The 14,222-nt window shown below is 41.8% G+C and overlaps 1 protein-coding gene across 5 annotated transcripts in view; it reads left to right on the plus strand.

The window, feature by feature from the left end:
- Kat2b (K(lysine) acetyltransferase 2B) overlaps positions 1 to 12,296 on the plus strand; it is a 105,948-nt gene extending 93,652 nt beyond the window's left edge. For 2 of the 5 annotated variants that reach the window (NM_020005.4, NM_001190846.1), the window contains exons 14-18: positions 3,110 to 3,224; positions 4,981 to 5,017; positions 5,228 to 5,291; positions 5,398 to 5,482; positions 10,250 to 12,296. In NM_020005.4, coding sequence (NP_064389.2) covers positions 3,110 to 3,224; positions 4,981 to 5,017; positions 5,228 to 5,291; positions 5,398 to 5,482; positions 10,250 to 10,443 — 495 coding nt within the window. In that variant the 3' untranslated portion in view covers positions 10,444 to 12,296. The remainder of the gene's footprint in view (positions 1 to 3,109; positions 3,225 to 4,980; positions 5,018 to 5,227; positions 5,292 to 5,397; positions 5,483 to 10,249) is intronic. The other 3 variants (XR_001782056.2, XM_006523820.4, NR_151733.1) reach the window with 3 other exon arrangements.
- Positions 12,297 to 14,222: the final 1,926 nt, after the last annotated feature.

Consider the following 14,222-nt stretch of genomic DNA (forward strand, 5'->3'; position numbering starts at 1 on the left):
CTGGCCTTGAACTCAGAAATCCTCCTGCCTCTGCCTCCCAAGTGCTGGGATTAAAGGCGTGCGCCACCACGCCAGGTTCGTATAGTACGAGCCCATTGCAATCTAATCTCTTCACTTTCATCGCCAAAAGGATCTTCAAGGGCCATTGCTGATGCTTTGGCCTCTGGCTCACAATACCCTGTCACTCAGGTAAACGGCATTCTTTCAGGTTCTGTTCCAACGTTTCTGTAAACTTGTACAGCATCAGCCTGACTCACCTACTCGGATTTAATTATTTATCCTGCAGAGACATCTCTTCTAGTGTCTATTTCTCTCCTTTACACTTCATGATCTGAAGTCCTATAAGAACTAGTTTGTGCCAGGCAGTGGTGGCGCACACCTTTAATCCCAGCACTTGGGAGGCAGAGGCAGGCGGATTTCTCAGTTTGAGGCCAGCCTGGTCTACAGAGTGAGTTCTAGGACAGCCAGGGCTACACAGAGAAACTTGTCTTGAAAAAAACAAAACAAAACAACAAAACAAACAAACAAACAACAACAACAAAAAGAACTAGTTTGTTATCTGTGTTGATATGTCCTTCTTTAGGCTTGCAAACAAGAAATGGTAATGCTGGAGAAGGCTCCAGGTGTGAGTTTACAGTGACTAGCACCTTTTAGAAGGCAGAATGGCATACTAGAGAGTCCACAAGACTGTTCATGAAGTGAATGAACTCTGGAATAGCCAGGACCATTATCTGGGAGCTGGGATGTGGGTGACATCTGCTTCATCCAGTACTCCTTTTACTTAACCTTCTGTGTTCTTCCCTGACAAGTTACCAAAGAGGAACATCTGCCTTAAACCCATCTGCTCTCTATTAAGATCCTTAATCCCAATTCTTTTGCTTGCTAGATGTGACACATATAACAGCCCAGAAGCTTACGTAATGTCTAGTGACAGCAGTCATTCACTGAGTGTTTTATTTAAAGTGGGTCAGGCAGGTGCTGCTATTAGAAGAGCAAAACGAATTTTGTTTTGTTAGAGAATCAAAGTACTTTTGCTGCATGGTCAAAGATGTCTGCCTAGTAGGGAGTTCCAAACAGGGTAGTGGGAGAATTCTTAATGTAGCAGGCACCTCTGGCCTGCCTTCTTTAAAGAGTCACCTTCCCTCACTGCTCTTCAGTCTTAACAAGCAGGTCTAGACTTGGCAGCTCTTTGGTGCATCGGTGGCTGCTGATCGCTTGACACTAGCATTGTGCTGACAGCTGCTCGTTCTGTAATCTTCCACTAGCTACAAGGATTCATCCCCTAGTAGAATGAGAGTCCCCTGGGAGTCTGCAGATTCCCTCAGAGAATGATCTGTTCACTCTTACTGTATAGGAGAAAGCTGGAAGCACAGAGATATTTCAGATGGCTAACGTTTTTTCACTTTTTAAAAGACAAGTCTTTCTCCTCTTTTCTGTTTCCTCTTTTACTTCTCCTTTTTTTGTCTCTAGTCTTTTTTCACGCATACCATTGAATGGACCAGTGTTTGGAGTATTACCCTAGTTTTCTTTTTTCCCACACACATATACAATGTATCTTGCTCATATCCACCCTCTGCTCCTCTCTCCAGCATCACACCAATATATCATTCATATGACTCCCACCTTCATACCTTAAAAAATAACCCCCAAATCACTAACTCTAGTTAGTGCTGCTCATGCATGCACATGCATGGGGTTATCCACTGAGGCACTGACAGCCTATCAGTGGCCACACTCACAAAGAAAAGTGACTCTCCCCCCGAAGCTATCAGTTTTATTGGCTTCTCATTTAAGGGTATGGCATCTGGAATTTTTACCCTCTTCATGATACAGTTTTTAACTCTTGGGCAGGTAAGCACAACTTGGGTGAGTTCACGTGTGTACGCAGATGTACCATCTGGTGCGTATCCGGAGGCTTTCCTTTTACAACGTTACAACGTTCCTCCCGATCTGCTGGCTCTTGCATTCTTTCTGCCCTCTCTTCCAGGATGTTCTCTGAGCCTTTGGGGTTGCACAATCATATCCTTATTCTCAGTGTTTTGAACTAGATTTTTTAAAAGAGAGCTGCAACCGTACCATAATGAAATAATTATTTTCTTGTAGAGACAGGCTAAGTATCTCTGATGCAAAATGCTCGTGACCCGAGTATTTTAGAGTCTGTTTTTTTTTTTCTTATTCTTCATTCTTTCCATTGACTTACTGATGGAGCATCTTTAATGAGAAACTCCAACATCCAAACACTCTCAAATGTCAGACTCCACTTGTGGAAAGCCCCTTGAGAAACAACAGCAGGGAATAAGCTATGGATACGGAGAACTTTTCTAGTCCAGGAGTGATTAGAATCATCTGAAGGTGGAGAGAGACCTCTCCACAGGTGAGATAGATTTATAGATAGAATCTCTGTGTGCACTGGGGATAATGAACAAAGATTAGGTCAGTGTCTAGCACAGAAGATGGTGGACACAGTAGATAGGACCACGTAGAAAGAGTGGGAGAAAAGGTGCTGGGCAGGGAGGTGTATGGCTGCTTATGTGTATGCCTATGAGTAGGTTGCCGTGGAGTGTGATTCTTACATCTTAGTCCATATGTGAGACTACAAGAGGCTGGGTCTGGAGGGGCCCCTGCCAACCTCCAGCCAGCCTCCCTTCTTCCTTCTCTCTGATGGTCATTTCCCTAGTGGCAAAGGGTTGGGTGAATGTTGCTACATGAGTATGGTATAAAAGAATACTTCTTTTAAAAGATATGTTTTAACTTTTTGTATTTATGTATGTGGTGTGTGTGTGTGTGTGTTTATACCCCCCCCCCCCACTCCATGACACATGTGAAGGCCAGATAACAATTTGCTGGGGATAGCGTTCTCCTTTTACTACGTAGAATCCCAGGGATTGAACTCAAGTGTTTGGGCTTGTTAGCAGGCCTCTTTACCCCTTGTGCCACGTCACTGGCCCCAGAATTCTTCTGTTTCTTACCTGCTAATGTGTATTCAGCCTTTTTGTCTTATTAAAAACTTGTACAGCCTCAGGAGCACCATCTCTTTGGTTTACCTGACTTGTCCTGGTCTGTGGTGTGGCTTCTTTGTTCTAACCACATGTTTCCCTATGCTTTTCAGATCATTAAAAAGCTGATAGAAAGAAAACAAGCCCAGATTCGAAAAGTCTACCCTGGACTTTCGTGTTTCAAAGATGGAGTTCGGCAGATTCCTATAGAAAGCATTCCTGGAATCAGTATGTATAAGATACTTTCTAAAAAAAAAAAAAAAAAAAAAAGCAAACTTTTCTGTTGCTCCTGTGAGATATGTTTGAAACGATTTCCAGAGTGCAGTCCTTTGAAAAGCTCTCACCTGTCTCCTTTTCCATGCGTGGTGTTTGTGGTCTTTGAAGTGGGCAGCAAGCTGGTTGTGGAGGAGCTCTCGTGCAATCCCAGCATTGGGAGTCTAAGGCAGGAGGATGTAGTGTTTGAGGCTAACCAAGACAAGCGTGAGACATTATCTGGGGCCGGGGAGGGCAATAATAAAGAGTTTCTGATGTCTTTTTCTTCTTAACTCAACCCAGACAGTGTACCTTTAAAAAGAAGTTATTAATATCCATAATTTATTCAGCCTGGCACTTGCACACAATGCTTGGCAACAGGAATGTGTACTAAGTAGTGTGGAAACTCTAGATTTTCATATTTACGAATGGAGGAACTGGTCTTCAAACGGTTGTATAAATTATCAGGCAGAAGGTCAGAATGGAGCAACTCGTTCTGTTCGCCCAATCGCCTGCTGTGGACAACCTGCCTTGGTGCCACTGTGATGGACCCATAGCCTGACTTTCCTTCTTCCTCCCTCTCCAAGTGATGGAGGTCACATCAGTTGTTTCAAGTTTTTATTTTACAGTAGCTTTCTTAAGAATTCTTTTTTTTTATTCTCTAAAAGTGAACTGTATTGGGTTGAACCGTACAAAATGACTGGGGTTTGTAGATTAGAAGCTAGCAATTATCATTTGGCAATCTTATTTGGTTGGAACCTAAGTTCTTATGATGACTCAACCCCTCCCTGCCTTCGGCAGACAGACACAAAACTAAACTTTTCCAGGAAAGAGACAGGATGCCTGTCTCACTGCATCTGCCCTGCCTCAGAACTCTTTTTGCTGAAACCCAGGTCTCATGTCTCCATGTAGTCACTGTTAATGACCGAGTAATTGCCCCATTGTTGAATGCCCAGTGGTGCTAGGTATTTTTCTGTGTTTATTTTATTTGTTCACGATTTATTATTTTCCTTCTTGGTCAAATGTTTAGATATTTGGGCTTCTTTTTTTAAAAATAATTATTATTAGTATCAACTAATGTCACAAGGGCTAACCACACCTAATTTCCATAGTTCTGCTTTGTAGGTAGGTAAATCAAGGAAGGGGTAAAGGATAAGAGAAGAAGTCAAATCCAGATGCCCTAGACACCAGGTCTCTGTAAACCAGATGTGCATTGCAAGCAGCAGGAACTTGGCCAAACAAAACAAGGAGCAGAATATTGTCCTGAGCTAAAATAATAGCAGCACTTTGGTGTAGGGTAATTGAAGACATTAGACTTGCAGTTTAAATGTGTAGTACTGTTTTCTTCTCTGCCTTTCTTCTTTCTTTTGAAGAGTTGGAATTAGAAGAGTTAGTTGCCTTAGTACACACTAACTAGCTGAGACAAAAGCTCAGGGACACAGCACTTGCCTCAGTGGTGGTGTGTGGTATTAGCTTCAATACTCAGCCCTACAGAAGCAATTAATGAATCAAGAGAACAAAAGACGTTAATATAGCTGCCAGTCTGTGAAAACCTTTTATGTTGTAAGCTGTGTGAGAAAGAAAATATATGCCACTAATTGCAGTGTGTCTCCCCTAATAGACATTTATTGAGACGTGGCTGTCATGTATGATGCTTTTGATAAGTAGTAAGTATGTTATTCTCTTGACCCAAAGCAGTTCTCATTTAGTGTTTAATTTTGTTGACATATAGGAGAGACAGGCTGGAAACCAAGTGGAAAAGAGAAAAGGTAAGCAAGCTGGGTTAGAGGATGTTAATGGAAGTGTTCTTCCCCCTTCCAGCGTGTTAGAGGAAAAGGGCCAAGTGATGTTAATTGGTACACAGCAGTTGGTGGGCTTCAGTTCCTAGGCTGGGACCTACCTGTGAGGCTAAGCTGAGTGGTGAAGAGGCTGGGAGCAAGAACACTAATCCTTCCTCCTTTGCTCTCTGTTCTTTCAAGTAAAGAGCCCAAAGACCCTGAGCAGCTTTACAGCACCCTCAAGAACATCCTGCAGCAGGTGAAGGTGGGTGTATTTGTCTTTTATCTCATGCTCTTATTTTGAAGTGATTTCCCACTTGACATTCCCATATGAGATACCTTATTATCTTTATTATTTTCTTTTATTCAAGAACCATCCAAATGCTTGGCCTTTCATGGAACCAGTGAAGAGAACAGAAGCTCCGGGATATTATGAAGTTATAAGGTTCCCCATGGGTAATGCTATTGCAATTTTCTCATTATAGATATAGAACTGGGTGGTGCTGTGGGAGACCAGTGCTGGCTAAGGTGGACGTGTTGACTTCTGTGACAATGAGTGTGTCTCGAGTGGGATTTGTGAGAGGGAAGTGGGTTTCATTCAGGGACGTTCTGTGCGTTTTTAGTACACTAGCTGTGGAGTGGAGGTAGGGATCTTACTGTGGACAGTTCTGGATTACACACTGGCTCTTTGGATGTAGCTGACTACTGTGTTACTGATGAAAAGAAAGCAGGCGTTTATCTTTTTTATTTGGCTCGAGTCTGCCAAAAGTCACTCTTATTCGAAGGGTTGTTCAAGATAGAGGGTCAGAGCCATGGCTCCGTAGTTAAGTGGCACTGGCTGCTCTTGCAGGGGGTTGGCTTTAATTCCCCGAACCCGCATGGTGGCTCACAACTGTTTCTAACTCCAGGCCCAGGGAATTTGGCTTCCTTAAGCACTGCATGCATGTAGTCACTGTTCTGTTTCTGTGAAAGGACACCGTGATCAAAGAAATTCTTATGAAAGTGAGCATTTAAGGGCTTGTTTACAGTTTCCGAGGTTTAGTCCATTATCATCATGTTGAAGCATGGTGACATGCAGGTAGGCATTAGAGCAGTTGCTGAGAGATATACCTTGATTCACAGGCAGAGGGAGAGAGACTGGGCCTGATAAGCATTTTTGGAACCCCAAAGCCCATGCCCAGTGACACACTTCTTCCAACAAGGGCACCCCTTCTAATGCTTCTAATCTTTTCAAATAGCACCTTTCCTAGTGACTAAGCATTCAAATATATGAGCCTGTGAAAGCCATTCTTAGTCAAACCACCATACTATACACATAAAGGGTTTTTGTCTCTTCCTCCCTCCCCCCAAGTCAAGACCTCTCTATTAGCCCTGGCTGACCTGGAGATCACCGGGCAGACTAGGCTGGCCTCGAACTTATAGCAGTCCACCTGTCTCAACTTCCGACTGCTGGAATTATGGGTGTCTGTCAATTTGCTTGGCCACATAAATCTTTTTTAAAAAGAAGTTTTGAAGCTAACAGAGTGAGGGTAGGTTAAGTTCCCTTATGGCTAGACTTTCAGAGAGAAAAACTAGTAAATGATTGTTCTTAGACTATAGATTCCATATGTATATTTCCCTTTAAAAATTCTTTGTAAAACTATATTGGTGTGTGTGCGAATGGTGTGTGCATGTGAAGTCAAGTGTCATAGCACACAAGTGAAGGAGAGATGACAGCTTTGTGGAGTCAAACTGGGGTCATCTGGTTTGTATTATAAGAACCTCTACCTGTTGAACCATTTTACCAGCTTCTGTATATTTCTAATCATTTTCCAAATCCTACAGCTACAATATATGTTTCTGGAATATAGACTTATAGAATTTGGGCTTCACCTATGCTGGGGGTAACAGGAACAATCAGTTCAGAATCCTCAAGTTAAATTAGCTTGTCAGTGTGCTGTGACAAGTAGCTGAAGGAAAAGCCAGAGGGTGTGACGGTCCTCTTTTTCCTTGGGACCTGTTCCCAGTGTCAGAGTGAGGGAGGAAGAATCAGGGACTCACGGCCTCCTGGGTGATAAGTGTCTTACATGTCTCTTCATGGCATTCATTTCCATGTAGATGTTATGTGTGGCTATTGGAGGATTTCAATGGAGTGTGAAAGCTCTGCATCTATATCATTTTGCCCTATCCTGCTCCAATACATTGTAATGTAAGAAAACCAAAGAGAGGTGTGACCTAGTGTAGAATTCTGATAGGAAACATCATCTGGGAAGCAGTTATTTTTTTGCTTCAAACCTGTTATCACCATGTGTATGTGTGCATGTGTGTGGTATGCGTGCATGTGTGTGCGTGTGTGTGTATGTGTGTGGGGGGGAATGCACGTGGGCGCACGTGTATCCATGTTGGTAACCAGGCCAGAAGAGGACACTAGATCCCCTGGAGACGGCATTTCTGAGAGTTTTGAACCTCTTGCTGTAGGTGTTGGATTGGAACTGTGGTTAGTGTGCAAGAATAATCAGAGCTCTTAACTTCTGAGCCGTCTCTCTAGTCTCTCAACCTCCTTTTTGTCCTCACTGAGCCCTGTTGAATTTAGGGAGAGTAATTAATTCCTTTCTCAGCACCCACTCCCGATTGCAATGCTAGAGCTATCAGATCTCCTCAATCAAATGAAATCACTACCTGCATATGGACGGGTCTTGCTTGTTTCTACTGGAGAGGGCTATGAGCTTCTCCAGTCAGGTACTAACTTGTGTGCATGGCAGAGGAGAAAACTAATTCCACTGCTTAACACCGATGATGCCTGAGAAATGTGCCGAGACAAAATTAACTAAAACATTCAACTATGATCTGTAAGAGTGGAGCAATATTATTTCCTTGGGATGAAGCAGGACTGTTATGCCACGTCAACACTTACTCTGCCCTGTTGCCTTTGAAGGTTTTTGAACGAACCCCTTCTCTTTCTGTCATATTCTAAAACTTCTTCTCCCATACACACATGGAGGACCTAGGCTGAGTACTTTTCCCCACTATGACCTTACCTAGCATGTTTCTCTACTTACATAGAGTTGAGGAAAGGAAAATAGAATAATTTAATATGGCTCTGTGTTTCTTTGTATTTAACATTGTGTGCACACGTGTGTGTGTGTGTGTGTGTGTGTGTGTACACATGCTTGTATGTGTGTATGTGAATGCGATGGCACTTGTGTGGAGGACAGAGGACAACTTGTAGTTGGTTCTCTCCTTCTGTCATGTGGTTTCCATCAAGACTGACACCCGGACTAGGCTTGGTGACGCAGGCCTTTAATCCCAGCACTAGGGAGGCAGAGGCAGGCGGATTTCTGAGTTCGAGGCCAGCCTGGTCTACAGAGTGAGTTCCAGGACAGCCAGGGTTATATAGAGAAACCCTGTCTTGAAAAACAAAAAACAAAAAACAAACAAACAAAAAAGACTGACACCCATCTCACTAGCCATCCATATTTATTTTACATGCTCCCTCCCCTTTTTGGTCAGTTCATAGAATCTAAGATGACTAGAAGAAGAAAGACGTTATCCTTTTATAAGAGCAAGTGTGGAAGGAGGGATGAACCCATTGTACTTCTTTGGGAAGGCTGAAGCCTTCTGTGAGTTGAGCTTGTTTCTGCTAGCAACCCTTTGGATTTGTAACCAGTCCCATTCAAAGAAAGAGTTTGAAGAGCTTTGAACCAACTTCTGGGCTTTTCATTTTTTTTAATAAAAAATGTTTTTTATATCTGTCTGTATATGTATTTATATATGTATTTACTTATTTTTCAAGATAGGGTTTCTCTGTATAGTCCTGGTTGTCCTAGAACTCACTCTGTGGACCAAGCTGGCCTTGAACTCAGAGGTCTATCTGATTGCTGGCAATAGTCTGCCACCACACCCAGTTCTAATTTTCTTTTGAAAACTTTGTGTGTAAAAGTGTTTGCCAGCATGTATATACGTATACCATGCATGGGAAGTGCCTGCAGAAGTTACAGACGGGTCCTTGGATCTCCTGGAACTGGACTGAGAGATGGGAGTTAGGGTTGTCAGCCACTTGTGGATGTTGGGAACTAAACCCGTGTCCTTAGCAAGCTAGTGCTCTTATTCCCCAGCCACCTCTCCAGCTCCCAACCTTGTATCAGGTCATACTTCTGCGCTCGTTTCATCCTGTGTTGACTGGTTATTTTGAGGCGGAGTATCACTGAGTAGGCCTCACACTCAGTCCTTTTGCTTCAGCTTTCTGAGTGCTGGCTTTCCTCATGATTCATTCTTTTTGGACTTCACTTTTGAGTATCCCCTAGTGGTTTAGTTTTCTGTTCAGTCACTTCACCCAGAGGCCCAGCTTCCTTCCTTTCCTTAATGAGAACTGTCCCACAGAGGTATTAGGAATCGAACTCAGGTCCCCTGCAGGAACAATATGCACTATCAATTTTAGTGAGGGAAAATAGATTATTTTCGGCTGGAGCGACGGTTCAGCACTTAAGAGCACTGGCTGCTCTTCCAGAGGATCTGGGTTGGACTCTCAGCACCCACGCAGTCACTTACAACCAACCCTCTTTAATTCTAGTTCTAGGGGGTTCTATGTCCTTTTCTGACCTCAGAGAGCACTAGACATGGATGTGGCACACAGACATACACAGAAACAAAGTATCTATATAATTGAAATAGCAATAAGTAAGTAGATTATTTGGTAAAGTTGGTCATTTTGACTTCTTCGATGGACCCTCAACCGAAAGTTAGTTGTTTTCCTTTAGGTACTATATGTGAAAACCACTGTATTTGCAAATATGATATTAATTTCTTTCTTTGTATCCCACAAGAACAACTGTAAATTTAGTAAGCTGAGCTCAGCCTCATCATTTTTAGTGATCAAAGATTCTGTGCCAATGCTCTGCCTGCCCCACTCAGCATCCATGAGTCCTCCACTGTCTCTTAGCCTCCTGGTGCACAAGGGATGGAAGCAGATGACTGCTCATGTTCCTTCTAATGTCAGTGTCTGTGCAGTGCTATACAAGAAATCCTTTTCAGCAGAGTACTCAGGAATCGGTTTTGCTTACTCCCAAGAATTTTTCTTTAATATGGCATTAATATGGCATTCTTTAAAGAATTTTTCTTTAATATGGCATCAGAGTGACAAAGATGTAAGAGCAAATCAAGAGTGTAGCTTTCTTCCCACATCCCCCTTGTCAGCTGCTGAGAGGGAGGAGTCAACAGTCGCTAATGTTGTTGTTTCCTGTGCAGATCTGAAAACCATGAGTGAACGCCTCAGGAACAGGTACTATGTGTCTAAGAAGTTATTCATGGCGGACTTGCAACGAGTGTTCACCAACTGCAAGGAGTACAACCCTCCCGAGAGCGAGTACTACAAATGCGCCAGCATCCTGGAGAAGTTCTTCTTCAGTAAAATTAAGGAAGCAGGGTTGATTGACAAGTGATTTCTTTCCCTTAGACACACATCAGCAGTGTGCCTAAAACAGGTCATTTAGGTTTTTGGTTGCTTTTGTTTTTTTGTTTTTGTTTTTAAATTGTACATCATGTGTTGAAGAGACTTGTAATAATTAGCACTTTTGAAAAACAAACAAAACCTCCTTTTAGCTTTTCAGAGACGTATTTAAATGGAAATCATAGATTTTTTTTTTATTTTGAGCAATAGATTTTAATCTATTTACTACTATCATGTAATTTTTCTCTGGCATGTCCAGTAGCTGACTATTGCATGGTAGATGATCAGGGGCTTCCTCAAAACCTGTATGTGAGGAAATTGCACACAGTACCAAGATTTGGGGTAATCTAGAGAAAAGTTTGACCATGAATGTCTCCATTTTTTTTCTAATGGAACATGAGAGTTTATTTTATTCTGAAGGACTTTAAAGGGTCCGTGACACACCTGTGCTGTGAATGAACTGTGTGATGTTTGAAGTCTCCTTGTAGACTTTTTATAAGTATATATTTTTAAAACACTCATCTAGATGAGGTGCTTTGAGCAGTTCTGAAAAAAAAAAATGCAGCTTCCACAATAGCGGCTGCTATGACTCCTAAGGAAGGGACTTTTTATAAGCTCCTGGGGCTTTGATCATTCTGTCTACCTATTACAGACTTGAGAGTGCACAACCACTATTTAATAATATCTTGGCAGATATGTGTCCATCTCATATTTGACTTTGCTTGTGCAGGGCCCAACTTCTAAAAGATCCGTTCCCAGGCCACAAAGGTGTTAGCTTGAAAATATTTGAGGTTGAGTTAATGTTAAGACATGTGGCCTAAACATGAACCCAGGGGAGCCTTGCTTCACTATGTAAGGATTCTTTGTATTTTCTGGTACATTTAACCCCATCACCAGTGTCTATGTGAACATTTCCCATTTGCACTTCCAGAGTTTTGTTTGTCTGAGGTGAACTGAATTCTCACCAAAGTTTAGGCCAGTATTTTAACACCTCCATTGTTTTATTGGTCCAGGGTTATATCCCACTAACATTCGCTGTACAATCTTATTAACCATTTTTGTCTTGGGACTCCAGCTTAGTGCTTGGATTTATTTCCTAATTACACTACATAGAAAAGTGGGACACCTGCCAGCCCAACTCTGGGAAAAACCAACTAATATACAACCATATTAAATGAAGGCCACCTTAATGGTCTCGACACTAATTTTTATGATGCAAATTTATAAACTGATTTTTTTGTAAAGGCTGAGGTTTTAAAAATGTATTTAATGTATGTTTTCTATCCGCATAAATTATATTGGGTCACTAATAGTCATTAAAAATAGCTTGCAGAGGTAGTGTGCTTGAAGGAAAATATCCTGGCATTGCTCCCGAGTGCTGCTTCTGACATGGAAGGCATGCTGTATGTTCATAGTGTTCACTGAAGATCACACTGAAGATGCCTCAACATTGGGAAATGTAAGGAACACTTTGAGTGGTATCTAGACTATTAATGAAGAGTGATAATAGAGGCTGCATTAAGTGTCTCAGACTGGTTTTAAAACAGCTTTGTACCGATTTCGCTGAAGCGTCTGTCCAGTTTGGTATCCTGTGAAAGTTTGTTATTTCCTGGGTAGACATCCTTAAAGAGTATTGTCTTTAAAATCAGATGGTCTCTTCTATATTGAAAGCATTTTTATGTTTTCTAATTTAAAATTAATATTTTCTTATAGATATTGTGCAATAAAGCAGAAGTAGAATGTGGTTTTTGCAAATGCTTTAACGGCCGACAAAAACTTTACATTTGTAAAATTAATATATTGTACTGGTACAAAATAGTTTTAAATTATATTTTGAAAAGCTCTGTCTGGTGTTATGTTTTATTTCTCTAACAGTCTGAAGTTACAAAGAACAATGTGTCACCTGGTATGAGCATCCATTGCTCTTAGTCTTTACTTCTTAAGCTTTTGTGAACATGTCTAGACTTGCCACAGTTGTAGGAAATTTTATAAACAAAAGAAAACAATGTAAAGCAAACCCTCTTTGTGTTGCTAGAGAGTCGTTAGTCCAGAAGGCATATGGTCGGTTCCCCAGCACCCACATCTGATGCCTGTCATTCCAGCTCCTGCTCCTCTATCTTCTATTCTCCACAGGCATCCATACTCATGCGCAAATATCCATGCACACATATATACACATAATTAAAAATAAGATAAAATCCAGTCTGCTGGAATGTCAGAAGGAAGATACTTCCTGTGTCACTCACTAAACCACTACCACTGAAAAAACTTTCGTTCACATAAGTGATGTCAGAAGTTTAAAAACAACCTATTATTTCCACTTTATATCTGACAGAGGAATGGGGAGAAGATAAAATGCATATGATTTTTAAAATTAGGTATTTTCTTCATTTACATTTCCAGTGCTATCCCAAAAGTCCCCCATACCCCCCCACTCCCACTTCTTGGCCCTGGCGTTCCCCTATACTGAGGCATATAAAGTTTGCACGACCAATGGGCCTCTCTTTCCACTGATGGCCGACTAGGCCATCTTATACATATGCAGCTAGATACATGAGCTCCTCTGGGGGTTACTGGTTAGTCCATATTGTTGTTCCACCTATAGGGTTGCATATCCCTTTAGCTCCTTGGGTACTTTCTCTAGCTTCTCCTTTGGGGGCCCTGTAATCCATCCAATAGCTAACTGAGCATCCACTTCTGTGTTTGCTAGGCCCTGGCATAGTCTCACAAGAGACAGCTATATCAGGGTCCTTTCAGCAAAATCTTGCTACCATCCTCAAAACTCTCTCTCAAGCAATAACATCTCAATAATAACCTGGGTGAGAGGACCCAGTAGTAGTTATGATGTTCGATGATTTCCTGAGCTAGAAGCAGGGCTTTGCCCTTTAAGCCTTTTGTAGTATCAAAAACAATTGTGTGAAAGGCAGGCTTCTGAGACCACAGGTAGAAAAGGCGCATGAACCATCTCATACTCGAAACCGTGGGATCATTCTCATCAGTGACAGGAAGGGAGAGAGGTGCAGATGGTAATGTCAACCCATGTTCAAACTACATGTATGCTTAGTTGAGACTCTCCCAAGTAAGGAATGGATGAGGGCACAGGGTGGGGGGAGACATGTTGATGTCCTCTTACACACGAGCTAACTTCACCCTATACATTTATAGTTTAAAAAAAAAGAGAGAGATCCTATTTTTATGAACTTATTCATTGTGCATGCTTGTGTGTGTGTGTGTGTGTGTGTGTGTAGTTGGTTCTCTGCTTCCACTACATGTCCTGTCATGAGTTTTGGTGGCAAGTGCTATTACTCGCTGGCTTAGGTCCCCTTGCTTACTGTCTCCCACTCTTCTCTAGGTCTCAGTTTATTTATAAATTACGTGTATTCATCTCCATGTTAGTTTTACGTTTTTGGTACAGTAGTCAGGGTCTCGCAGATGCTCTACTGCTCTATATCTCTGGCAGATACTCCTTATCGATCAATTACTGAAGAGGATTGATGCCAAGACAACTGAGTGCTGTCATGTGGCTGTAGCACACCTAATGAATCCTCCTTTAAGCCATAGCTCTCCATCTTTTCTAGAAGTATAAAGCTGGAATAAAATTTAATTCTCTCCATTTGCTTGTTGCATGGATCTCCTTGTAGAATTGTTTCTCTTAATACCTTATATGTTGTAACAAACTAGAACAGTTAAATGCCAGCTTTTAAGACTGTTCCTAGAGAAGGGACAGACCACCAGGGAACTGAGCTAAGAGATCAACAGGTAAGCCTGTCC

The sequence above is a fragment of the Mus musculus genome, chromosome 17 (genome assembly GCF_000001635.26).
Source record: "Mus musculus strain C57BL/6J chromosome 17, GRCm38.p6 C57BL/6J".
NCBI lineage: Eukaryota > Metazoa > Chordata > Mammalia > Rodentia > Muridae > Mus > Mus musculus.